This window comes from Macrotis lagotis, chromosome 6 (assembly GCF_037893015.1).
Source record: "Macrotis lagotis isolate mMagLag1 chromosome 6, bilby.v1.9.chrom.fasta, whole genome shotgun sequence".
Lineage (NCBI taxonomy): Eukaryota > Metazoa > Chordata > Mammalia > Peramelemorphia > Peramelidae > Macrotis > Macrotis lagotis.
This window is the reverse complement of record NC_133663.1, coordinates 197,431,471-197,456,420: the sequence shown is the minus strand read 5'-3', so window position 1 is coordinate 197,456,420 and position 24,950 is coordinate 197,431,471. Positions and strand designations below refer to the sequence as shown.

The window sequence follows — 24,950 nt, the reverse complement described above, 5'->3', positions numbered from 1 at the left end:
TACCACCCCTCATTCTTCTCTTACTGTTACTAATTCTCATCTTCTTCATCATAGGTAACTAAGAAAATCTAAGTAGGTTCTAAAAATGTCAAGGGGATATCTTCCAATATTTTTTATAACCTAATAGAAATGCAAAATATCTCATGAAATAATTGGTCTCTGAGACCCCATTTTTATGAGCAAACTAGAGAAATATCTTTTCCTTTAAACTTATTACTTTCTAAGTCTCAAGTCCTCTAGTATTATATATTCAAACTGCATCCATAGTACTACTCAAATATATGTTTTTTCAAGGCAATGGGGTTAAGTGACTTGCCCAAAGTCACACAGCTAGGTAATTATTAAATGTCTGAGGCTGGATTTTAACTTAGGTCCTCCTGACTCCAGGGCTGGTGCTCTATCCACTGTACCACCTAGCTGTCCTCTACTCATATATTTTATTGACAGTGTAATAATATTTAATTTTTTCAACAATGCATCAGTAGGGAGAAAAGTCATAGCATCATCTCTTATGACAGGCTTCAATGGCAAACTTTTCCATAGAACACAATTCAATAATTCAAAGAAGACCAAGGTCTCCTCCCACTCTACTCTAGGCCATGTTATCTTGACTTATGTTTTGCCTCTGGACTCTATTGACTCTGGAGGAAAGAGTGAGCCTGATGACTTTGGGCAACTCTGCCTCACTTAAATCCAATTCACTTACAAGTCAAGACATCCTCCTCATGATGTCATTGGTCCTCTTTGAGAACAAAGGTTGAATAACAACAGCAGTAGACAACAACAATAGCAACTCTTAGAAAGGAGGTTAAAGTGTTCTCAGGAATTCTTCTTGGGACTTTTCCTTAACATGAGTTTCAAAAAAAAAAAAGTCAGAGAAAACAGTTAACTTGGTATCCTCAGGAAAAAACTCTTAGTCCTTTCTTTCTATACTTTTCAGTCTTTCTCAGCCATGAAAGTTAACAGGATCCTAGAGGACCTCTAAACTCCAAATTCTACTCTTTTATCTTTTAAAAAATATGAAAACAGTACTCATGAGCTCCTGGGAAAGAGTCATTGAAGCTGGTATTATACAACTTTTATTCATTATTCCTAGTTCTACTCTCTGAGATCAAACAGAATATACAGTTTCCTAGCTTTTTAAACATGAGGTTGTTGAGGTAGCTAATTCTAGAAGGATAATTCTTATCCTCCTTTAACATTCTTCCTGATCTCATCTTCATGTTAAAAATTTTTCCCAGTTGCTTCAACCTCCCCTTAATGACAAAATTTTAAAACCCTTCACCATTCTTACTGCATTCTTCTAGATGCTCCCCAATTCTTCCTCAATTGTGACATGTTTAAATGATTAATAGTGCTTCAGATGTGGTTTGAACAGAGTGAGTAAAAGCAGTGGGGCTAGGTAGGGGTGTGATGGAGACAGTTCTGACTATTGAGGAATGATTGATAAATTTTCAAAGTGAGCATTTATACCTCAGTCACTGGCAATTGCTATAAATTGACTTGATTATAGTATTGATTGAATAGGTAAGAAAATATTACTCCAAAATTAAAAATAAAAGCATGTATATATGCATATGTATGTATATATGTACACATATATATATTATGTACATATTTTCATCCCTCTGGATAGTTGAGTTGTTAAGCATTTACCAGTCCAATTATGTATTGACATTGTTTGAATTCAGCAGGACTCAATAGAAGGGTCAGAGAATGAAGTCTTCATGGACTGGAGTCCTGGTGATTGTAATCTCATTAACAACAATTACAAACAACATTTATATAGCTCTATAAGGTTTCCAGGGACACTAGATGGTACAATGGATAGAGTTCTGGGCCTGGAGTTAGGAAAACTCTTCTATGTTAAGTCAAATACAATCTTCTAACTAGCTATGTGACCCTGGGCAAATCACTTGTCCCTGTTTGCCTCATTTCTTCATCTGTAAAATGAACTGGAGGAAGAAATGACAAACCACTGCAGAATATTTTAGCTAAGCTAAGAAAACCATAAATTGGATCACAGAGAGTTGATTATGACCCTGGGTGCTTTGCATCTCTCTCTCTCTCTCTCTCTCTCTCTCTCTCTCTCTCTCTCTCTATATATATATATATATATATATATATATATATATATATATATATATACACCCTTCAAGATCTGTTGATCTGGAATTTTAATTAATGAAGGCTTTGTTGTAATGAAGATAGAGGGAATATGGTTTCAGGGAAAGGAGACTTAAAGATAAATGTAGGTTCATTTTGTGAAAAACTCACCAATTTCTCAGACTCAGCAGGGTAAGAAAAAGGTTTAAATGTTAGTTCACAAGTTACAAAAACAGTTTACAATTTACCACAAAAAACTCACAGATTAAGTTGTTTGGGGAAGCAGCAAATAGTGAGTTTCAATAGAAGTATGAAGAGGATAGGAGAGTTTGGGGAATCAAGCTACCCCAGAGCAGGCTAACACAACAGGACAAGCACAAAAGTAGTAGGCAAGATAGGTAATAGAGAAGAGCAAAGGGGTAGGAGAGTTTGGGGTGGGGTGATGCTCCCTCAGAGTGGGCTGCCCTCCAAAGGAAGGTGAGTCACCATGAGTACTAAAAAAGGGTAATAGGGAAGGGGGAATAAATCCTCTAGAGTGGGATGCTTTCCAAAGACAGAGAAGCAGCAAGGTATAAGCAGTAAGGAAGGACATAAAGGAAGGAAAGTTTGGGGAATGATGCTAGCCCAGAGCAGGTTCCTCCAAAAGACAATGAGCAGCTCAACTGAAGAGTGAGTTGAACTTTTTAAAAAATTTTATTTATTTTTTAATTTTACAATTTCCCCTCCTAATCTCGCTTCTCTCCCCCTCACCCCCCACAGAAGGCAGTCTGATAGTCTTTACATTGTTTCCATGCTATTCATTGATCAAAATTGAATGTGTTGAGAGAGAAATCATATCCTTAAAGAAAAAATAAAGAATAAGAAATGGCAAAATTGCATGGTTTTTTTTTTGAATTAGAGGAAATAGTCTTGGTCTTTGTTCAAACTCCACAATTCTTTCTCTGGATACAGATGGTATTCTGCATCACACATACCCCTAATTTGTTCCTTATTGTTGTATTGGTGAAATGAGCAAGTCTATTAAGATTGATCATCAACCTCATGTTTCTGTTATAGTGTACAATGTTCTTCTGGTTCTGCTCATCTCACTCAGCAACAGTTCATGCAAATCATTCCAGGCTTCTCTGAATTCTCATCCCTCCTGGTTTCTAATAGAATAAGAGTGTTCCATATATACATATACCACAATTTGTTCAGCCATTCCCCAATTGATGGACATTCACAAAATTTCCAATTCTTTGCCACCACAAACAGAGCTGCTATGAATATTTTTGTACAAGTGATGTTTTTACCCTTTTTCATGATCTCTTCAGGATACAGACCCAGTAGTGATATTGCTGGATCAAAGGGTATGTACATTTTTATTGCCCTTTGGGCATAATTCCAAATTGGTGAGCTGAATTTTTAAGAAGGATGTAGATGGAGAACATTTGTTGACTAGGGGCAGTAACTCAAAGAGTAGAGATGATGTAATGAGGGATATGCAGAAGGGTGTCTTCAGGGGAAGATGATCTTTTTTTTTTTCCTGGGTGGGGACAAAGCACTTTACTAAAAATTCATTGACCTCTCAAAACTTGGACAATTGATTCTCTTTATGGCAGAAGATGTATGAATAAATATCAGTAATTGACATTAGCTTCTTTCCAAAGAGTTCCTGTATTCAAAAGGAAGAAGTTTATGCAAAGAATCCCCAGTTAAATGCAGAAACTGACTGAAAAAAATAGATATGAAACTCCTTTTAAACTTCATGTTAGTCTAGGTCTAGACTAACAATGATAGTTTGATGTCTGAACTATTCTTAGGAAACTGTGGGTGTTGGAGGCTGAGGGTATGGTAGAGATAATTTGGAACAACTAGACAGGAAAGATGAGAATGTTTGTTCACATAAGCAACTTAGTTTTTGTTTTTGGTCTAGATCTATAATTTCATTAATGGAGGAAATTTCCCATTTATAAACCCTTTTCACTGAAGCAAATCAACTTCTGTAAATTAGTGCCTTAGAGAATTTTGCCCGAGTCATGTAATTACAGTTATCCTGTCCATATTTTGACTTTTCCTTTTGAAATTTGATATATACCAGGTAGGTATAAGAAATTGAATGGGAATATTTGGGGAGTTTTTTTTTTTTAGGTTTTTTGCAAGGCAAACGGGGTTAAGTGGCTTGCCCAAGGCCACACAGCTAGGTAATTATTAAGTGTCTGAGACTGGATTTGAATCCAGGTACTCCTAACTCCAGGGCCGGTGCTTTATCCACTACGCCACCTAGCTGCCCCTATTTGGGGAGTTTTGCAGAAGCTACAGATGATATATGAAACTCAGATGACACAGAAAACATTTACTTATATTTTCCAGATCATGTTAGGAATGGGGAGATGAGGGGCAGGAAGGGAGAAAGGGGAGGGACGAGCCTCTAATCCTTGCAGTAAGGAAGGAGATAACTGAAGTATGTATGCCAGACGTAGGACTTGAACCCAGTTCTTCCTGACCCTAAGGCCACCATTCCCTCCTGTCTCTTTAATTGACTAGTAGAGAGATTAAGTTCTCCTTTCCATTGGTCAAATAGTTACTAGCCTCACAGAACACACTAATAATTTTCCTCCCACTACTAGCAGTTAGCTTTAGATTTATCAAACACATTGGTACTGTGTTTGATTGTTTCTGGGTCATTTATTACTGTTCTATTGTTCATTTTTTCTCTTTTGTAGCTAGAACCAAATAATTTGAATAATAACTTTGTAGTTAGTTCAGTATCTTGTATTACTAGGTACCCCTCCTCCCGTTCTGTTTTGTTTTTTTAATCATTTAAAATTTTTTCTGTGAGATCCTCCACCTTTTGCTCCTCTGCATGCATTTTGTTGTATTTTGTCTAATTATATAAGGAAATATGTTGATAGTTTGATTGGTATTATATTAAATATGCAAATTAATTTAGATAGCAGTATCATATCCAATTAGCCTGGCTGAACCATTGATTTCTCATTAATTATTTGTCTTCCTTGTTTTTCTTTATTTCATTAAATAGTGTTTTGCAATAATGTTCATACAATTTCTGTTTTTATCTTGGTAGAGAGAGATTTTCAGATATTTTATACATTCTGTAGTTACTTTGAGTAAAATTCTTTTTTTCTCTTCCTATTGAGTTTGTTGGTAATGCACAGAAATTCTAATATTTTCATGGATTTATTATACATGCCATTTTTTATTGAAATGGCTAATTATCTCAATTAAAATTTTTAAGTTTCTTGAAATAAGTATCATTTGCAAAAATAATAACTTTGTTTCTTTTGCCTATATGTATACATCAAATTTTTCTCTTGTATTATTGTAATAGGATTTCTAGAGCTATTTTAAATAATAGGGGCAATAATAGACATCCTTGTGTTTCCCTTGATTTAACTTCAAATAATTGTAGAATATGCTAGCTCTTGGCTTTTTAAAGATACCGATTTCTATATTTAGGAAAAGTATACTTTGTAAACTTTTTTTTTTAACATAAATTGATATTCTATTTTGTCAAAAGCCTTGCTTGAATCTATGGATATAAGCATGTAATATTCAATTTCTTTTTCTAAAATTGATTTATTTAAATTATTTAATCAGGGTATTTTATATTATATTATTTTATTTTTTAAAAGATTTTATTTATTTTGAGTTTTACAATTTTTCCCCTCATCTTACTTCCCTTCCCCCCACCCCCACAGAAGGCAATTTGTCAGTCTTTACATTGTTTCCATGGTATACATTGATCCAAATTGAATGTGATGAGAGGGAAATCATGTCCTTAAGGAAGAAACATTAAGTATAAGAGATAGCAAGATCAGACAATAAGATATCAGATTTTTTTTTTTCTAAATTAAAGGTAATAGCCCTTGGTCTTTGTTCAAACTTCACAGTTCTTTCTCTGGATACAGATGGTATTCTCCATTGCAGACAGCCCCAAATTGTCCCTGATTGTTGTACTGATGGAATGAGCAAGTCCATCAGGGTTGAACATCACCCCCATGTTAGGGTGTATAGTATTTTTCTGGTTCTGTCCATCTCACTCAGCATGAGTTCATGCAAATCCCTCCAGGCTTCCCTGAATTCCCATCCCTCCTGGTTTTTTGTTTTTTAAATGAAAGCTAAGTGTTTATTACAGTATAAAGAGAAGAATAGTGTATACAAGGAGGCAATCTGGAACTCTTCTATTCATGCACTATGTTGGGAACAAAGGCTTGTATATTTACATTGAATATATTTTCAGAGGTAAACTTTTTTTTACATACATCCATTTATCATGCAGTATAAGTTATCCTTAGAAATCATGTCCTAGAAACTAAATACATTCTTATAGTTTACAATAAACTTGTAGCAAATTATGTATCATCAAATAAGATGTTAGTTTTTAATGCATAATACTTTAAAAATGTCACAATTTTGTGGTTTCTGAATGCTTAATTACTTGATTCAAACAAGGGAATGGAACAAAAAAGATCACCAAGAGGTCTGTTTTAGAATTTTTTTGTATTCAATTCATTCTACTTTCTCATCATCTCCAATTGTAGAAGCCTGGATATCCATCGATACAAGTGAAGGAATGATGTTTGTTTCCAGAGCACTATATGCTCCAATGGCAGATCCTGGGTTAATGTAGAATTTATTTTCATGTTCAAAGGCCTCAAATTTGTGTGTGTGTGTCTTGAAATAAGAATGTCCACATCAAACTGCCTTTGAAGCAATGCTAAACTGGCCATATCACCTCATGGAATTACTTGATGTCCGAGGATCAAACCAATTTTAAACTGTCCAATAGTCACCACCTTTTGTTCTGGATAATTCAGGTTCTTATCAAAGTCTCCTCTTAACAATGTGAACATCTCCAGCTAGAGTCTTTAGATAGTCAAAACTTTCTTTGGTGCAAAGGTTTCCAGTGCAGAGAATGTGCTGAATTTTTACGGGCACCAGCAGTTTTTTGAATTTAGCTGGCATCTAATGAATTTAGTTGTATCGGTGAGGGATGTGCAGATCTCCTAATACTAACACCAACATCCTGTCACTGGCCCCACTCTGCCACAGCAACTGTCGCAGCTGCCTCCTTCCTCAGCTTCCCCAGGAACCCTTGGTTTCTAATAGAATAATAGTGTTCCATGACCTACACATACCACCGTTTGCTAAGCCATTCCCCAATTGAAGGACATTTACTTGATTTCCAATTCTTTGCCACCACAAACAGGCTGCTATGAATATTTTTGTACAAGTGATGTTTTTTACCCTTTTTTATCATCTCTTCAGGGTATAGACCCAGCAGTGGTATTGTTGGATCAAAGGGTAATGCACATTTTTATTGCCCTTTGGTCTTGGTATTTTATATTTTTGTAAATATCCATTTAATTTGTTCTGGGGGGCAGCTAGGTAGTGCAGTGGATAGAATCTACCCAGGAGTCAGGAAGATCTGAGTTCAAATTTGATCTCAGACAATAATTGCCCAGCTGTATGACCTAGGGCAAATCACTTAGTCCCATTGTCTTAAAAATGTTCTAATATAATATAATCAAAATATTTTTCAGTAATTTCCTTCCTGTCCACTTTATCGCTTGTAACTTCTCTTTTTAATATTTTGATGTTGTTAATTTATTTTCCCTCTTTTGAAAATCTATCAGAATGTAAGGGAGAAGGAAAATTGCAAAATTCATAAATCTTGAAAAAAATGATTGGTAGAAATTACTATTAGTAAACAAATAAAATATTTATTAAAAAAAGAAAATCTATCATATTAATTGTTTTTCCTAATGAAAGATTTTATTTATTTTGAGTTTTACAAATTTACCCCTATTCTTGTTTCCCTCCCCCCACCCCCCAGAGGGCAGTCTGTTGGTCTTTACATTGTTTCCATGTTATGCATTGATCTAAGTTGATGAAAGAGAAATATCCTTAAGGAAGAAAAATAAAGTTATAAGAGATAGCAAAATTACATAATAAGATAATGTTTTATTTCCCTAAATTGAAGGTAGTAGTCTTTGGTCTTTGTTCAAACTCTACAATTCTTCCTCTGGATACGGATGGTATTCTCTATTGCAGATAGCCCCAAATTGTCCCTGATTGTTGCACTGATGGAATGAGCGAGTCCATCAAGGATGATCATCACCCCCATGTTGCTGTTAGGGTGTACAGTGTTTTTCTGGTTCTGCTTATCTGGCTCACATCAGTTAATGCAAATCCTTCCATGCTTCCCTGAATTCCCATCCCTCCTGGTTTCTTTTTTCTTTTTTTTTTTGCTTAATATGACTTTATTTATGCATTACTAAAATATTCGTGTTTAAGAGTAAACACAATACCATCCTCAGTACAAAAATATAGAACCTCATGAGAAATAAAGAGAAAAAAATGTGTTTCAGTCTGTGTTCTGATACTGCCAGCTCTGTCTCAGGTGGATCACATTCTTTATCATATGTCCACCACAGAAGTTACTTCCATATTTTTCCAGTTGCTGTTGCTGATTGTAATTCATGACTTTCAGGTATCCCAATAATTTTTTTTTTAGGTTTTTGCAAGGCAAATGGGGTTAAGTAGCTTGCCCAAGGCCACACAGCTAGGTAATTATTAAGTGTCTGAGACTGGATTTGAACCCAGGTACTCCTGACTCCAGGGCCGGTGCTTTATCCACTGTGCCACCTAGCCACCCCAATATCCCAATAATTTTTAAATTATCTTTCCTGAATCTGTTTTCCAGATCAGCTGTTTTTTCAATGAGATGTTTCACATTTTCTTCTAATTTTTCATTCTTTTGGTGTTGAAGTATTGTGGTCTTCATTTCTTGTAAAGTCATTAGCTTCTTTTAGCTCCATTCTACATCTGAAGGATTAGTTTTCCTCAGAGAACTTTCTTATCTTCTCTTCCATCTGGCCAATTCTGCTTTTTAAAAACATTCTTCGGGGCGGCTAGGTGGTGTAGTGGATAAATTGTTCTTATAGATATGTGTTTATAACATGTATATAATAATAACATAAATATAGAATTGTCTCTTTAGTACTAAAATTCTTTTCCTTCTAACTCTGCCTGTCCTTTCCTTCAGCTCTTCATAGCTGTCAACAAAGAAAATTATTCTCTTAGGTTCACACATTCTCACTGAAGTGTTAAATTGAATTCATTTCAAAGGACATTAATTACTTCCTGTGAACTTGACTTGGTGCAAGATGCTAGGGTTACAAAGACCAAAATTCTCCTAACAAAATCAAAAACAGGTAGACCATATAGTCAATGAGTTGATAATCCAAATAGAAGAGTTATACCTTATAGTCCTTTGCTGAAACCTGGGAAAGTTCTTTGAATATCTTAGTGAATAAATGAAATCAGGTTGAAAAATATTAGAAAAAGTGCAATCAGCGCTGGGTCTCATTGCCACCACTATCACCGCCGCCTCTGTCCTCCTTCGGTGTCCCTCACTTTCCTCCACTCCAGACAGAGGCCCTGGGTGAAAGGGAGGGTTGGTGAGGGCGGAGCTGAGAGGGAAGGAATGTTCATGATAACTAGTGCATGCAAAGCTCTTGAAGCTTTTGGAAACCTATGGAGTTTAAGAAAGCAATGGATTTCAGTGGAATTCACTGAAGAATATTGTGACTGAAGTTTTAAAATGGTAAAGGTTCAACAGTATGTTGTGTCTAGCAAGTTACCTAGAAAGAGACCATATATTTGTAATATTTGCTTCAAGCACTTTGAAACACCATCAAAACTAGCCAGACATTATCTTATTCACACTAGTCAAAAAATATTTGAGTGCCATGTGTGTCATAAAACTTTTAGACAACTAGTTCATCTGGAAAGACATCAGCTAACTCACAAACTGCTATTTAAATGCAATATTTGTCAGCGACACTTTAAAAATCTAATAACCTTCTTGAAACATCAGCAACTTCACAATAAAACCTATCAGAATGATGTAAAGCAAATAAAAAGATTGGTGGAATCCAAACAAGAGAAGCCATTTTATGGGGTACCCCGTTCTTTTTCAACAGAAGAGAGGTGGGTATTACATCCGTCCTCCAAGTCGGATCATATGTATGGCAGCGCACGGAGAAGAAAGAAAATCCATGCATGTGATACCTGCAGCAAGATGTTTCCATCTCGCTCAAAACTGGAAAGGCACTTACTTATTCATATTGGCCAGAAACCTTTTAAATGTTCTCTCTGTAGTAAGTCCTTTAGACAGACAACTCATTTGAAAATCCATCAGCTAACACATTCAGAAGAGAGACCTTTTCAGTGTTGTTTTTGTCAAAAGGGATTTAAAATTCAGAGCAAACTTCTTAAGCATAAACAAATTCATACTAGAAAAAAAAATTTTCAGACTATTTCATTCAAGAAAAAAAAATCCAGAGCCACGTGCAACACCAGTTAAATTAAATTCGAAGCAAGATGGTTTTGAAAATGGTAAAACACAGGAATCTGAGGAAAATACTCTGATGTTGACTCTATTTATATTGTCCCTTTTCAGTGTCCAGAATGTGAGCAGTGTTTTGAATCAGAGCAGATTCTCAGTGTTCACAAATGTTTGCATGCAGGAGACATTAAAAATACAAACAACATCAAAAGAAACCACAACTACAAAACTAATGTTAAAGGTAAAGTTTTGACTAAGCTTAGGCTTCATGGGGATAAGCAGTTAGATGCCTTTAGGTCTGAAAAAAAGAAGTTTAAAACTAGGTTCTTGAAAAATCGTGATCTTGGGGAGCAAACTTCTGATCAGAATGCCTCACCTAAAACCTTTAAAAGTCCTCATGGCAAATTTGGGTCTTACAAGAAAGTTAGTAATAATAAAAAGAAAAGACATTTGCCATTTTCCTGGCAAAAGCAACTGCAGAGTCCTAGGTGCAGAAATTGTTTTGAAAGGTACTATTAATAGTGAAGGTATTTTAAATGTAGATGAATCAGTGAATAATGACATAAGTTCTAGTACATCTGGTGAGTTCTTTGATGATCCTGAAGCACTTCAAGATGCGCTTTCAGCTCCCATTGATGATATACTTACAAGACATAAAATGTGCCTGTGTGACAAATGTGAGAAGGTTTTTTCCTTCAATATCCAAACTTCAAAGACACTATCTAATTCACACTGGGTAGAGACCTTTTGGTTGTAATGTTTGTGGAAAGTCATTTAGACAGTCAGCTCACTTAAAAAGGCATAAGCTAACTCACATTGAAAAGATCTCTTTTAAAAGACCTATCTACCAAGCAGAATTTGAAAATTTAAATAAACTTTTCACTCATCAAGGAGATAATTCTCAGTTAGTGGATTATTCTGAGGCTTCTGATGCTCAAGAGTATAAGGTGACTGACTCAAGTGAAGTATCAGAATTTAAAGTTACTACAGAAGTAGGGGATTTCATTCTTGTCACCCATGGTAGAAACATGCAGCCCTATCTGTCTAAGAAACTGATGGAGTCAGAGCAGAGGTGTTATAGCTGTTACCATGGTTATTCAGGAAGTGCTGAGAAGAACAAAAGCCTGCTTTACCAGTGTAGTGTTTGTTTTAAAAATTTCAGGTCTCCATCCAAACTTGAAAGACACTATTTAATACATGCAGGACAGAAGCCATTTGAATGTTCAGTGTGTGGTAAAACTTTTAGGCAGGCACCTCACTGGAAGAGACACCAGCTCACTCATTTCAAAGAACGACCCTAGCAAAATATGGTTTTCTTAAAATTGGTTTATGTGACTGACAGAATCACCAACACAATTGGTGTTAGGCAGACCTGCTGGCAGTTTCCCTGGAGAGTTTGTTTTTAAAGTCTGTTGCTTTTGGAATGTGTGATTATCAGTGGGTCTACATTAGCTGAAAGGCAGAGACTGTGTCTTATTCATCTTTATATGCATGCCTTTCAGCACCTAGCATAGTGCCTTGCTTATACTAGGCCTCAAATGTTTGTTGAATGGAATGGAATTGAAATTGAGTGAATTAATATGCAATTGCTTGTCATGCATGGTAAGGTTATAGGATGAGAAAATTGTAAATATATTGTTTATGAGTATCACCCATTTGAAAAATGAGTGTCCAGTGTTTTATTTTAATGTTGCAAATATATGTGGTGGCTATATTAAAAGTATTATTGAAAATTTAAAAAAAGTGCAATCAGATGGTAACCATGTCCAAAGTCACATCCTGGGAAAGAGTACACCTATTTAGTAAGAAACAGGGAGGGAAAAGAATAACTAGATGGTTTTTGTGAACACTCTCAATCTAGGATTCCATTCTTCTCTATGACTAGTTTTTCCCTCTAGGGCAAATGAGTACTTTGGATATTATTAATACAAGCGATAACTCTGCTAGAGTCTTTAAAGCTGTTGACTGAGAATGATCGAAATGGTATTTCCTTTTCATTGTGCTTTCAGGTATCATTAAGGATGACAGAGAGTCCAACAAATGTCAGGAAAGGTGACTCACTGGTTTCTCTTGTTGAACCAGGGGTCCATAAAAAAAATTGCAGTCATGAAATTTTAGGGCAGGTCAGAATTGTAGAAATAATTTTTCACAATTCTTTCATTTTGGAGAGGATATTGTTACTTTACAGATTCAGAAACTGAAGCCAATAGAAGTTAGGAGACTGACGCAGCTTTTTAGTGGCAGACCTTGCTGATCTGGGTCTAGTAACTTAAACCATAACACTTACGGTACCTTGGAGTAGATCTTCCAAAGCAGGATTCTCTAATGTTCTATTATTTTCCCAAAAAAGGAATGTTCAGGAGTTATAAAGACCCAGACTGATTAAGCAGCTAACAATTTGACCTACATATTTCTTTTTTTTAATGACCTACATATTTCAATGCAAAGTGTATAGAATATAGTATTTTAGAAGTAGAGGCACAGAAAGAACATTTCCCTTTTTGGCAAGGTTAACATAGTATAAATAATTAACAGCTCTTATTATTATCATTGTTTTTATTATGTGCCTAAATTTTATTATTTTTTAATTTTTTTTAATATAAGGTAATGGGGTTAAGTGACTTGCCCAAGATCACAAAGCTAGGTAATTATTAAGTGTCTGAATTCAAATTTGAACTCAAGTCCTCTTGACTCCAGCGCCAGTGCTCTATCCACTACACCACCTAGCTGCCCTATGTGCCTATATTTTAACCACAACTTTAACATAGATGGGGCAAGATGTGGGCTAGAAGTAAGTATAACAGCACAATTAAGTAAGTAGAATTATTTAATTGCTAACCCAATTAGGGTCTAAGTATTGGAGGAGGTTCTGATACCAGCAAGCACTCTCAGTTCAGATTTGATGTTGGACTAAAGTGAGGCACTTACAGATCAAGGCAAAGCCAACAAAAAAGTTTACTTGTTTCTTTTTAGGGAAAGCAAATCTATGTTGGAGGAGGAGGAAGACCTATCCTATGTTGGAAGTGTGAGGAAACTGATAGATTCTAGTTCTATCACAATAAGCATTAAAGGTTTGATTTCAACTTGGAAAGGAATAAATAGCAGAGGCTTATCATCTTTATTATCATTAAAGGAAGAGATATCCTTGGATGAAAAATCCAGAATCAAAAAAATCCTGGCAGGATAGATTTTTGAGGCTGAATGTAATAAAATGATATCTTAGCGAGTTCAAATCTGGCCTCACAAAACTTAGTAACTATGTGACCCTGGGAAAGTCACTTAACATTGTTTACCTCAGTTTCCTGATTTGTAAAATTAACTGGAGAAGGAAATGGCCAACCACTCCAGGGTCTTTTCCAAGAAAACCCCAAATAGAATCTTGAAGAGTTGGACAAGACTTAAAAGCAATTGAGTAACAAATGGGGATAGCAATAGTACCTACCTGTCACTCTATCACCACCTCTCTGCTTCTTCTATAAGACAGAAACAAAGTCAAATCAATGAGGATCAAGTGTTAGGTTATGAAAAGCTTTAAAAACCCAATATCTGATACTTGATGTAATAGGAAGCCAGTGAGTTTAATAACAAGGTGGAAGGGGAGACATGATTGGTGTTATCTTGGATGACAATGATAGACAAAACTGAGTAGAGTCAACATAGGGAGGGGATGGTGAAGAAACCTGTACCCATGCATAATCTTCTTCAAGAAGATGTGCAACAAGACAAATGTTTGCATATAACTCCTGTAGGTAGTTCATGGACAATATGGGTAGGATGTGGACAAGCCTCAAGCTCCTGTTTAGAAGACAAGAAGGATTTCAAATTCCATGGGTAGAATGGTCCCAGACCTTGCTTTCTACCCGGAGAAGGGAATTTTTTTTATAGTATCAGTTTTCAAAGTTTGCATGTGTAAAAATAACAAATTCAAGACTTCTTGCATACTTCTTGGAGAAAGAAATCAGCAGCTCACATATTTGGACTAGATCACCACTGAGATCTCTTCCATTTCTAATATTTATGATTCTTTTCTTGACAGTTTGTTATAATAATTGAGGGCTAATCTAATATGAAGAAAACAAGTGTATGGGGGAACTTCTAGTAAGGAAATTCTATTTATGAAGAATCTGATAGGTTGCTCTTCTGAGAGGCTATTCAATTACAACTTGCAGTTATCTAGGTGCATTGGGAGGTTAAGTGACTTTCCTCATGGTTGCTCAGCAGGTATGTGTCAGGCAGGGCTTGCCAGGTCTTTCTGACCCCAAAGGCTGACTTTTATGTAGTAGTCATGTTGCTCTCACTGTGAGTCATTCATCATTTATATGTTAATATAAACTAGATTACTCAGCCTGTGCTCCTCCTAACAATAACTGAGATCATCTGCTTTAAGGAAATGAGATATCAATTAATAGAGATTATAGGAGATATAAGGTAGCAGTTAGATGGTACAGTGGGTCCGGAGTAAGGAAAATTCAAGTTCAAATTTGACCTCAGATACTTTGTATCATTTGTTTGAGATTCAGTCATTGAAGATAGAATATTAGGGACAGGGTGAAGGTGATTTGGGGAAGAATATTTGAGTTCTCTTGAGCTGTCAAAGATCAGTCACTGGGCAAGTCACTGTTTGCCTCAGTTTCCTCATCTGTAAAAGGAGCTGGAGAAGGAAATAACAAATGACTTCAGTGTCTTTACCAAGAAGATCCCAAATGGGATCGCAAAGAGTCAGACACAACTGAAGAACAATAACAAGGAGAATAGAACTTAATTTTGGAGTATGGGCAACTTAAAGATAGCAGGAAAGAGGAGTTTTCTGGAAGCAAGAGAGTTAAAGACAAACAACCTATTTTACAATTTCCCTGAGAACTAACTAGTCCTGTAATTAATAATGATAGTAATAGTTTGCATTTATATAGTACCTGTTATGTGTCTGGAACTGTGTTAAACTCTTTACTAATGATATCACATTTTTCCTTACAGTTTACAGCTAGTTTCATAAAAAAGAATCATTTCAATATTATAGCAGCTTGGACAAATATGGTAACTGTATCTCTCCGTCTCATTCATTAAAAACTGAAATATGAACTTGAGGGTTAGATTTAGAGTTTGAAAGCCTCAGAAAAAGGAGAAAGTAGGTGATTTACTACCTCCATTTTATTGTAGGGAAACTAAGGCAAACAGATGGTAACTGACTTGCTCAAAGTCACATTACTAGTTAGAGTCTGAGGCTGGATTTGAACTCACTTCTTCCTGATTCCCAGACCCTATCTCTTGTGTCACTTAGATTCCAAAAATTGAATTTATATTACTGTTACACAAGGTGGTGGTGGTGGTGGTGGTAGTTTTACCAAACATCAGATCTGTGGTACTAATAGAATTTCTTGACTTAGAGATTCCAAGAACCTCTCCAAGAATTTCTCCCATCCCATCTTGGCCCAATGAAAGAACGTCAATAAATCAGGCATCAAGGCTAGAAGATAAAAAAAGTTTTATTAGTATAATTGATGGGTAAGGGCTAGAACAAAAGTCTTATAAATACACACAACACACACACACACATACACACAGAGGGTGGTAGTAGTGGTGATGGTGGTAGTTTTACCAAACATCAGATCTGTGGTACTAATAGAATTTCTCAACTTAGAGATTCCAAGAACCTCTCCAAGAATTTCTCCCATCCCATCTTGGCCCAATGAAAGAATGTCAATAAATCAGGCATCAAGGCTAGAAGATAAAAAAAGTTTTATTAGTATAATTGATGGGTAAGGGCTAGAACAAAAGTCTTATAAATATACACAACACACACACACATACACACAGAGGGTTTTAAACATAATTAGGTAATATTTTTTAATCAAACAAAAACTATCATGTGCTTTCCCTAACTGGGAGATTGAATTAGGGACAGTATCAGGTGATTTGAGGAAGACTATGTTAACCTGGGGGGATCGAATTTACTAACCTTAAGATTTTATGAGTTGTCAAAGATCAGTTTTCTTTCAGTGGTTTATCTTGTTAGAATATCCTGGTGGGCAGATAATCTAGAATAGTGGAGGCGTCCTTCAATATAGATATCCAGGAGGTTCATCCTGTTTTGCCAGTCTTATGGTCTCTATTTGCACAAGTCCCCTTTTGTTTCTTTAACCTCTAATGTTTCGTTTTCTTGAGAGATGTTTTCCCGAAACTCAGTCTACTTCCTTCACAACAGTTCTAGCTTTCTCTAAGATGAATTTCTCCTCTCGATCCTCTATTTTCTGATTATTTGCCTTTTCTACATTCTACCATTTCTATGGTTTTTACAGTTTCATAAACGAGATTCATTTTGACATATTGTAGCACTTGCTAAGATGGAAGTTTCCTAGAGAATATTTTTCAACCTCATTCAGGAGAAACTGAAATGTAAGCACTGAGTATTGGATTTTGAATCTGAAGACTTGAGTTCAAATCCTGATTCTGACATTTATGACATGGGACAAATTATTTAACTTCCTTGAGTGTCATTTTCCTCAACTGGTAAACCGGTGAATGTTCCCATTAGGAATAAGACATTTATACCAATAAAATAGATAGTATATATAAAACAAAATGGATAGGGCCTAGACCTCTGATTTCTAAATTCCCAGTTGGGAAAATTTCAATAAGAGATCTTAGCCAGCACCTTTTGGACAACTTATGTCTCAGAATAATGAGGTTAAATGACTTTTCTAGGGTCACACAACTAGTATGTGAAAAAAGGACTTGAATCTAGATCTTCCTATTTTCATGTACAGTTCTCTATCCTCTATACTACGTTGCTTTCAAACTATCCTTATTTGGTCATAGGCATAAGATCTGATTCAAAGTCACCTTAATCAGGATTCCTTTGTACAGAAGCCATATACTTTGCAGTAGGAAGGCAACTCAACTGTAGTAGAAGGAACATTGAATTTGGAGTCAGAGAATCTGAATCTGAATCATAATCTCTATGATTTGGGGTATTATTTACCTTCTCTGGACCTCAGTTTCCTTAGCTGAAAAAGGATTAGATTTAGATCTCAAATTCTGTATCTTCCTCTTATTTATGACTTTGAATCTTCTCTTGTTCCTTCTCTCTTACCCAAACAAATCTGGCAACTTTCTGAACTAAGTACAAGTCTGAATATCTTGGTATGAATGAATATGCATAATTTTGCTATTTTGATAAAGAAGCTTAAAGAAGCTCTAGTGAATTTTTCTAAAAGTAACCATGAATGGTTGAACTCTAGAGAACTGATGCTAAGTGAAGGGAGCAGAACCAAGAGAACACTGTACACATTAACTACATTATGAGTTGATCAGTTTTGATGGATGCAGCTCCTCTTAGAAGTTCAGAAAGCTAAGACAATCCTGGAAGACCTGTTAAGGGCAATACCATCCACATTCAGATGAAGAAAATTAAAAAAAAACAGACAAAAACCAAATAATAGAATCTGAATGAACACTATATTCACTTTTTAAAGATTTTCTTTTAGCTTTCTTTCTTATCCCATGATTTTCTTTCTTTTCCCTTTGTCCTAATTCCACATTCAGAAAATGACTAATAAGTAAACATGTTAAACACAAATGTACATGTACAATATTCACTAGACTGTTCACCATTGAGGGGCAGGGGGTGTTCAGTGGGAAGGGTGGTGGAAGAAAATTGTGTAACATAAATATGCATGTGAAGGAATGTTGAAAAACTTTCATAACATATAACTGGAAAAATAAAATAAAATATCAATAAAAAGAAGATCTAATGAGATAATAAATTTTGAAAAGTAAAGATTCTGTGTTTGTTAATATTGATAGCTAATATTTAACTAGAACTTGAATGTTTGCAATGTGCTTTACAAATATTGTTTCTTTTGATCCTCACCAAAATCTTATAAGGTAGGTGTTATTACTAACATTTTCTAAAAACAGATGATAGTAGAGGACTCCAAGATAGAAATCCAATAAGGCTCATTCTGATGTCTTTTTTAGTCTAAAGGTCACTATTTACACAAGTTCCCTCTGTTTCTTTAACCTCTAAGGTTGATTTTTCTTGAGAGAGGTTTTGTCTACTTCCTCTTCAGAGAAATATAGGAACTTTTCCATAGCCATACAGCTAGAAAGTATCAAAAGCAAAACCAGAACCCATGACTTTTTTAAATTTTAGTTTCACTTCTCTTTCCATTATATTATGCTACCTTTTTTTTCTCTCTGAAAGTCAATTCCTTTCTTCTGTAGTGATACGACCATATTTCAGAACATAATTAGGGTAGGATGATCAGAGTTCTGTCCCAGGATGCTGACATGAAGGAGGAAATACTTGTGAGGAGGTACATTTTCTCCCCAATATGATTTAAAGGTCAAACCTTTGTTTTTTGTGGTCTTATGCTATACAGAGAAACTTCATTTCCTTGCTCAACTGTAGGCTATCAGTCCCCTAGGTTTATACCATGACACTTGTCTCCATGGTTCAAATTTTCTTGGCTGCTCTATCCTATTTGAAGTGCTCACACAGTTAGCCTGGCTGCTGCAGTGCCCTTCCTTTCAACTATATTTCATGAGATGGAGGAATTCTTAGGTCACTAATTTCATTTTAGATCTCTAATCTGTTCCTTCCCCACCCTTCCTATCTCAAAGTGAAGTCAAGCAGGCTCATCTTCCTTCTTTCTTTTTTCTACACAATGAAAGGAAAGGGGCAGAAACTTTCGCTTACCATTTTTCCCTATGTATAAGATGCATCCTTTTCTGAAAAAAAAAATGGGTTCTAAAATCTGGAAGTGTCTTATACAGTGGTTATAGATTTTTTTACTTGTATTTCCTGCTTTTTTGTGCTTGTTGTCTTTGTGCTCATTGTTTTGCATTTGTTACTGGTATATTAGATTATGTTTCATCACATTCTGCCCAGAAATGACTCAGAAAAGATTTTTGTACAGTGCTGAATTCAAGTTCAAAGTGATCTAGTTTGCAAAAGTGAATGGAATTTGTGCTGCTTAATGGCAATTTGGTCTTCCTCCAACTGAGAAAACAATCTGAGATTGGTTATAGGAAGAAGAAACCCTACCAAAGACCCCATGGCAGAAGAAGGCCATGAGAGGCAAGTCAGTCAAATAGCCTGATTTAGAGAGGGAATTGAAGAGATGGTTTGAAGAGCAAAGGGCAAATGGAATTCTTGTGTCCATAAAGATGGTTCAGCATGAGGCCAGAAGAATTGCTGATGGAAAAGAAGTGACTGATTTCCAAGGAGGACACAACTGGTGCTTCAGGTTCATCAAACAGAATGAACTAAGCATTTGTCCAAAAGATGCCTGAAAGCTAAGAGCAGAAGGTCCTTGAATTCATGATGAATAAAACTTGAGTTCAATAACTTTATGTAATACATTTTTTCAGATTTTGGACCCCCAAATTAAGGTATCTTATACAAGGGGAAATATGGTACTTCTTTTCATTGATTGCTGATTCTTGAATCTATAAAATGAGGTGTCATCTTTTTAATCTTTATAGAAAGCATCCTAAATCGTTTTCTCCTGAATATCAGAGTCATTTCAACAATGCTTTTATACTTTGTAGGTCTTTGCTTTCCCATCACATCAGTGGGTGAGGGGAGGGGAAATTCCATTAAACTGTTGTGGATAATAGTGAAAAGGAACTATAAGGATGTCCCACATGACTCAGAGCCTGGCGTCAGAAGAGGTAGGCAACTGTTTGAAGAACAAACTATTTGAAGGACAAGTTCTTGGATGATTTTATGCCAGGAGCAATGTTTTAGAGATTGGCTTTTTGGGAAACTACTTCCTAAAAAAGATCCATAGAAAGAATTATGTGGACCTCTTTTTATAGCCCCACAAGATTTAGATCTGTGCCTTTGCAAGGAGACATTGATTATTGACTTAAAATCTGATGTAGGTACTTGATGGTGTCAGTTACAAAGACCTTGGAACAGTAGAGCTTGGTTGATTTTTGGTATCCTTTATCTCCTAGGATGGGCTGATGTCTCTGGGTGAAATTTTCTGGTGGAATGAATTTACCCTATCACAATAACTCCATTATTTATCTGAACTTGCCTTTTCCCCTTCATTCTTTAAATACAAATCTAGTAAATGCTTACATGAAGTGGACATACTCTTTACTATCAGAACTTTCAATCTAGATGGTAGACATATAAATACACACATATACACTTAGCCTGGTCCCTTCTTACATTTCCAGTCTTCTAACACTCTACTCCTCTCCACATGTTCTATGAACCAATGACTGAACCCATATCTATTCTTCAAATAAGAAACTCCATCTCTTGACTCTTTGTATTCTCACTGACTATCCCTCCTCACCTCTGGTATCCACGGTTTCCTTCAAAGTTCAACTAAAATCCCACCTTCTGCCCAAAGTCTTTCCTTAATATAGGTTATCTCCAATTTATCCTGTAAATATTTTGTATCATGAATAATTGTTTGAAGGTTATTTTTTCTCATTGAATGTGAGTCCCCAGAGGACACAGACTGTTTTTGCTTTTATTTAAATCTCCAGCACCTAACACCACCCATGACCTTTAACAAATAACTTACTTAATATACCTCCCTTAATAAATACTTGTTGACTGATTAAATAGTGTTTTAGTTTCCTCCTCTGTGATGATGATGTTTGTTCTTGTTTCTCAAAAAAGACCAAGACATCATGGAGGAGATGATGACAAGCACATGAATTGGATTTGAGTGAGGGGCTATACTCTAGAGCCATCTGGGTTGAGTGACCAGATATGAATCAGGATGAATGGAGATGGCCCTGGATGTGAGTCAATCAGGGTTAAGTGACCTTCCCAAGGTCACACAGCTAGTAAGTGTCAAGTGTCTGAGACCAGATTTAAATTTAGGTCCTACTGACTTCTGGGCTGGATAACGGGTGGGGGTGGGGGGCTGATCCAAATGACATCTAGATGTTTTCCTGCTTAAACATTCTAGAGTTTTTAGGACTCTTTTTATTGGGTGATATCTTATATGACTGGAACAGAATCCTGTCTTCTCTGGTTGGAAAAGGAATTAGGCATGGCTGAATTCTCTATTTTCTTCAGGTTGTGGTATTCATAGGGTCCTAGCATTATAAATTTGGAGTTGGAACAGAACTTAGAGGTCTTTGAGTCCAAACTATTCATTTTACAGAATAAGAAGTTGAGTAACAGAGAAGGGAAGTAGACCTGTTTGGTTTTAAATTTGCAAGATTTAGCTGTCTATGAAGCTTCTTTTCCTTCCCTTTCTGCAAATAGCACTAGGTTCAAAAAATGCATCTTTGCCATTTGTTTCAAATCCAGTAAGTATCTGAGGCCATATTTGAACTTCTTGATTCCAGTTCTATCTCTCTATCCATGCTAATTTAGCAGCCTATGTATGCTATCTAGTCCAATTCTCTTCCTCTCCCCCTTTCACAGAGAGGAAGACAAAGATCCTTAAGTATATGGTCCAAGGTCATCTATTCAGTAAGTGGCAAATTTGGATTTGAACCCATGGCCTGCAACTCAAAATTATGCTAAGGCCAAGATTAGTAGTCTTTATAATTTAGCAGCCTTCAGTTTTGATTGTTTGTTTTTCCCTCTTATATGACTGCTCTGAATTAGTCAATGCTTTCTTGTGAGGTTTGAAGGATATAATAGACATTAAGTGATATAAATGACATATATGTTAAGCAAAAATTCAAGGGCTTTAGAAATATTAGCTATTTTAGCTAACATGGAAATATGGAAAGAATAAAGGATTGGGAATAAAAAGATTTAGGTTCTAATCTCAGCTTGAACTCTTCCTAACCTTATGAGTTAAGAGCCTCGGTTTGCTAATCTGTAGAGGACACTGGGGAGTGTAGAGTACAACTCACAGGTCATCTTGTGATATAAAAGTGAGTTAACATTATTACTACTGGTCACTGTGGGCCAGCAACTCCCCATTCATTATCTCAGGATAATACCCTTCCTTATCTTAGATACTGTTTCTAGTTCCCTAGAGAAAATAAATAGTTGGGAAGGAGAGTTACTTCATTCAGGACTGGGCAACAGGGCACAGATTCTGAAGTTAATTGCTTTGTTCAGATAGATACAACTTGGGGTCTTTATTCCAAAACTCAGTTTTGGGGCTAGCTCCAAAAAACTCAATTAAAGAGATGCTAATAAAACTCTCAAAAATTCCCAAAACAGAATAAACAGACTGTTATTAGGAATCCCTGAGTAAAACAAATCCATCATAACCTTCTGGTGAAATGGTCCATCTCCTTGGAGACCTAATACTTTGGTGACTAAATATCCCTTCCATTGTGATAATTCGGGCTTTACTGAAATACCTTCTCTATCATCTGGCACTGTGCAATATGTAGTTCATCACACACACACACACACACACACACACACTTGGGAAACCTAAGCAGGAGTAATAAGTCACTTCCCTATCTGGGAGGGCAGAAGGCAGAGACGAGACATCCAATAGAGTGGTTCCTTGGAGAGGTACTCCTTTGGGGAGGAGAAAAAAAGGTGTGTCAGCATAGTCAATTTTGGGGCTGACACAAACCTGATTGGGAAACCAGGGAGTGTGCATATGTGTGCCACTTGTGCCTGTGTGTTTATGTGTATGTGTGTGTGTGTGTGTGTGTGTGTGTGTGTAGTTGGAGGTGGGGTGAGGTAGGAGCCTATAAATCTACTGCCACAAGAGCTGAACCCTTGAGCTGAAGGGAAAATCCTTGCCTGAAGCCTCCTGTTCACAAGCAGGGACAAAGTTAAAGAATGCAGAACCACAGGTAAGGAGATTTGAAGGTAGAAATGAAGGAGGTGGTGGAGAAATAGATGCTATTTCCATCAAGAAGACAAAAATTTCTCATGGGGTAGGGCTTGAAGAGGTGAATGGCTAAGCATATTAGAATCATTACTTCTCTCATCTCTTCTTAGAGTTCTTACCTTTAAAGAGCTCAAGAAATTATCTAAATGTAGGTGAATCTATTTTTTTTAAATTACCTTCCTTCAGCAAAATTGAGGGGGGGTAGTTGAGATTTGCTTGGGGATGTTTTCATCTCTACCCCTCGGTGATCCTTTCACCTTTTTACCAGTTTTATGTGTTTTGTCTTTTTCCAGGATGTGTTCTTTCAAGCAACTAGTAAAGGGTGGAATAATAGACAAAATGCTGGAGTAGGACTCAAATCCTCCTTCTGTCACTAACAATGTGACCCCGATCATTTAACTTTCTTAAGTCCTACTTTTTTCATTGTGAAATGGAACTACCAGCATCTGCTCTATCTAACCCACAAGATTGTTAAGGTCAAATGAGATGATGTATAACAAATAACTTTGTTAACTGTAAAGCTTCACAGATATTATATTATAGTAAATATAATAAAACATAATAGTTTAATCAGTAGAAAAAAATATCTTATGTATCATGTATAGTATAAGTATAAACATTATGATAAATATAATAAAATATAAGCAATAAATTATAGTGTAATGAACATATTATAATTAATATAATAAAATATCATATTGTAATATTTTTAAAATACCCCCAAACATCCCCATTTCTACTGTGCTGGTTCCCTATCAAGCTAGAAAAAAGAACATTGGACTTGGCATCAGAAACCTTAGGTTTGGAATTCTGAATCTCTCATTAACTTTGATCAAATCACATTAGCATTCTGGGTCTTAGTTCCCTCACCAGTAAAATGAAGAGTTTGGACTGGATGACCTCTGAGAACTCCTCTCATTCTAACATTCTGTGTGTCATTGTGGGGAGGGTTGTTTGTTTAGCATGCTACATGATTTTCCCCTTTATCTCAGTTTGCCTCTGTTCCCCCCTCATTCCCTTGTCTTCTTCTGGGTGCCTATGCTATCTAGTCCAGTTTTACATATCTTTTATTCTATACAAATTAATAGTTTACCTGTCTCAGGTACCATGATAGGAATGTTTGAAGTGTAACCCTTAATCAAAAAGAGTAGGAATTTCAGTCTGTGAGACTATGTGATCTAATTATCCTCTCGCAAATACAAATACTGTATAGATGACCCCTTCTTTGCCTTCCACCAGTGTCAAACTGAATATCCCATCAGTTGTTTCCCTGCAGGGCTCTTGGTTTTCCTTCTCCTTTAGAAGTGGAGAAATAAACAGGAATAGTTGGGCTGCCTAAAAAACATGCAACTTAAAATCAGTTTTTTTTAGCTCTCTAGTTCTCTCAAATCATTCTGTTCATTTCTTGTTTGTTTAATAAACTATAAGCATATGGAGGAACTGTTAACTATAGGAGAATCTAGTAGTTCCCATATATATATATTTAGGGAAATAAGAGCTTTGTCCAGTATATGTGACTCATAAGCATGCTAACCAAAGGGTCACTAGGTGGTGAAGTGAAAAGAATGCTAGGCCTGGAGTCAAGAAGACCTGAATTCAAATATGACTTCAGGGACTTACTAGCCAAGTCACTTGTCCCTGTTTGCCTCAGTTTCCTCATCTGTAAAATGAGTTGGAGAAGAAAATGGCAAACCATT

At 36.0% G+C, this 24,950-nt stretch overlaps 2 protein-coding genes and 1 pseudogene across 2 annotated transcripts in view; 2 read left to right on the top strand and 1 right to left on the bottom strand.

Moving 5' to 3' along the window:
• The first annotated feature begins 2,722 nt into the window (after positions 1-2,722).
• On the top strand, positions 2,723-11,763 carry LOC141491969 (zinc finger protein 770-like). Its single transcript, XM_074192670.1, is given in 6 exon segments — positions 2,723-2,739; positions 9,709-10,456; positions 10,458-10,539; positions 10,542-10,963; positions 10,965-11,150; positions 11,152-11,763. Coding segments are annotated over 6 exon segments (2,067 nt in total).
• Positions 6,619-7,134, bottom strand: LOC141491529 (vacuolar protein sorting-associated protein 29 pseudogene; annotated as a pseudogene).
• Positions 11,764-22,939: 11,176 nt separating the features above from the next.
• Positions 22,940-24,950, top strand: part of IL1R2 (interleukin 1 receptor type 2) — a 42,647-nt gene continuing 40,636 nt past the window's right edge. The window contains exon 1 of the mRNA XM_074192231.1: positions 22,940-23,215. Within this exon, the coding sequence (XP_074048332.1) occupies positions 23,202-23,215 (14 nt within the window). The 5' untranslated portion in view covers positions 22,940-23,201. The remainder of the gene's footprint in view (positions 23,216-24,950) is intronic.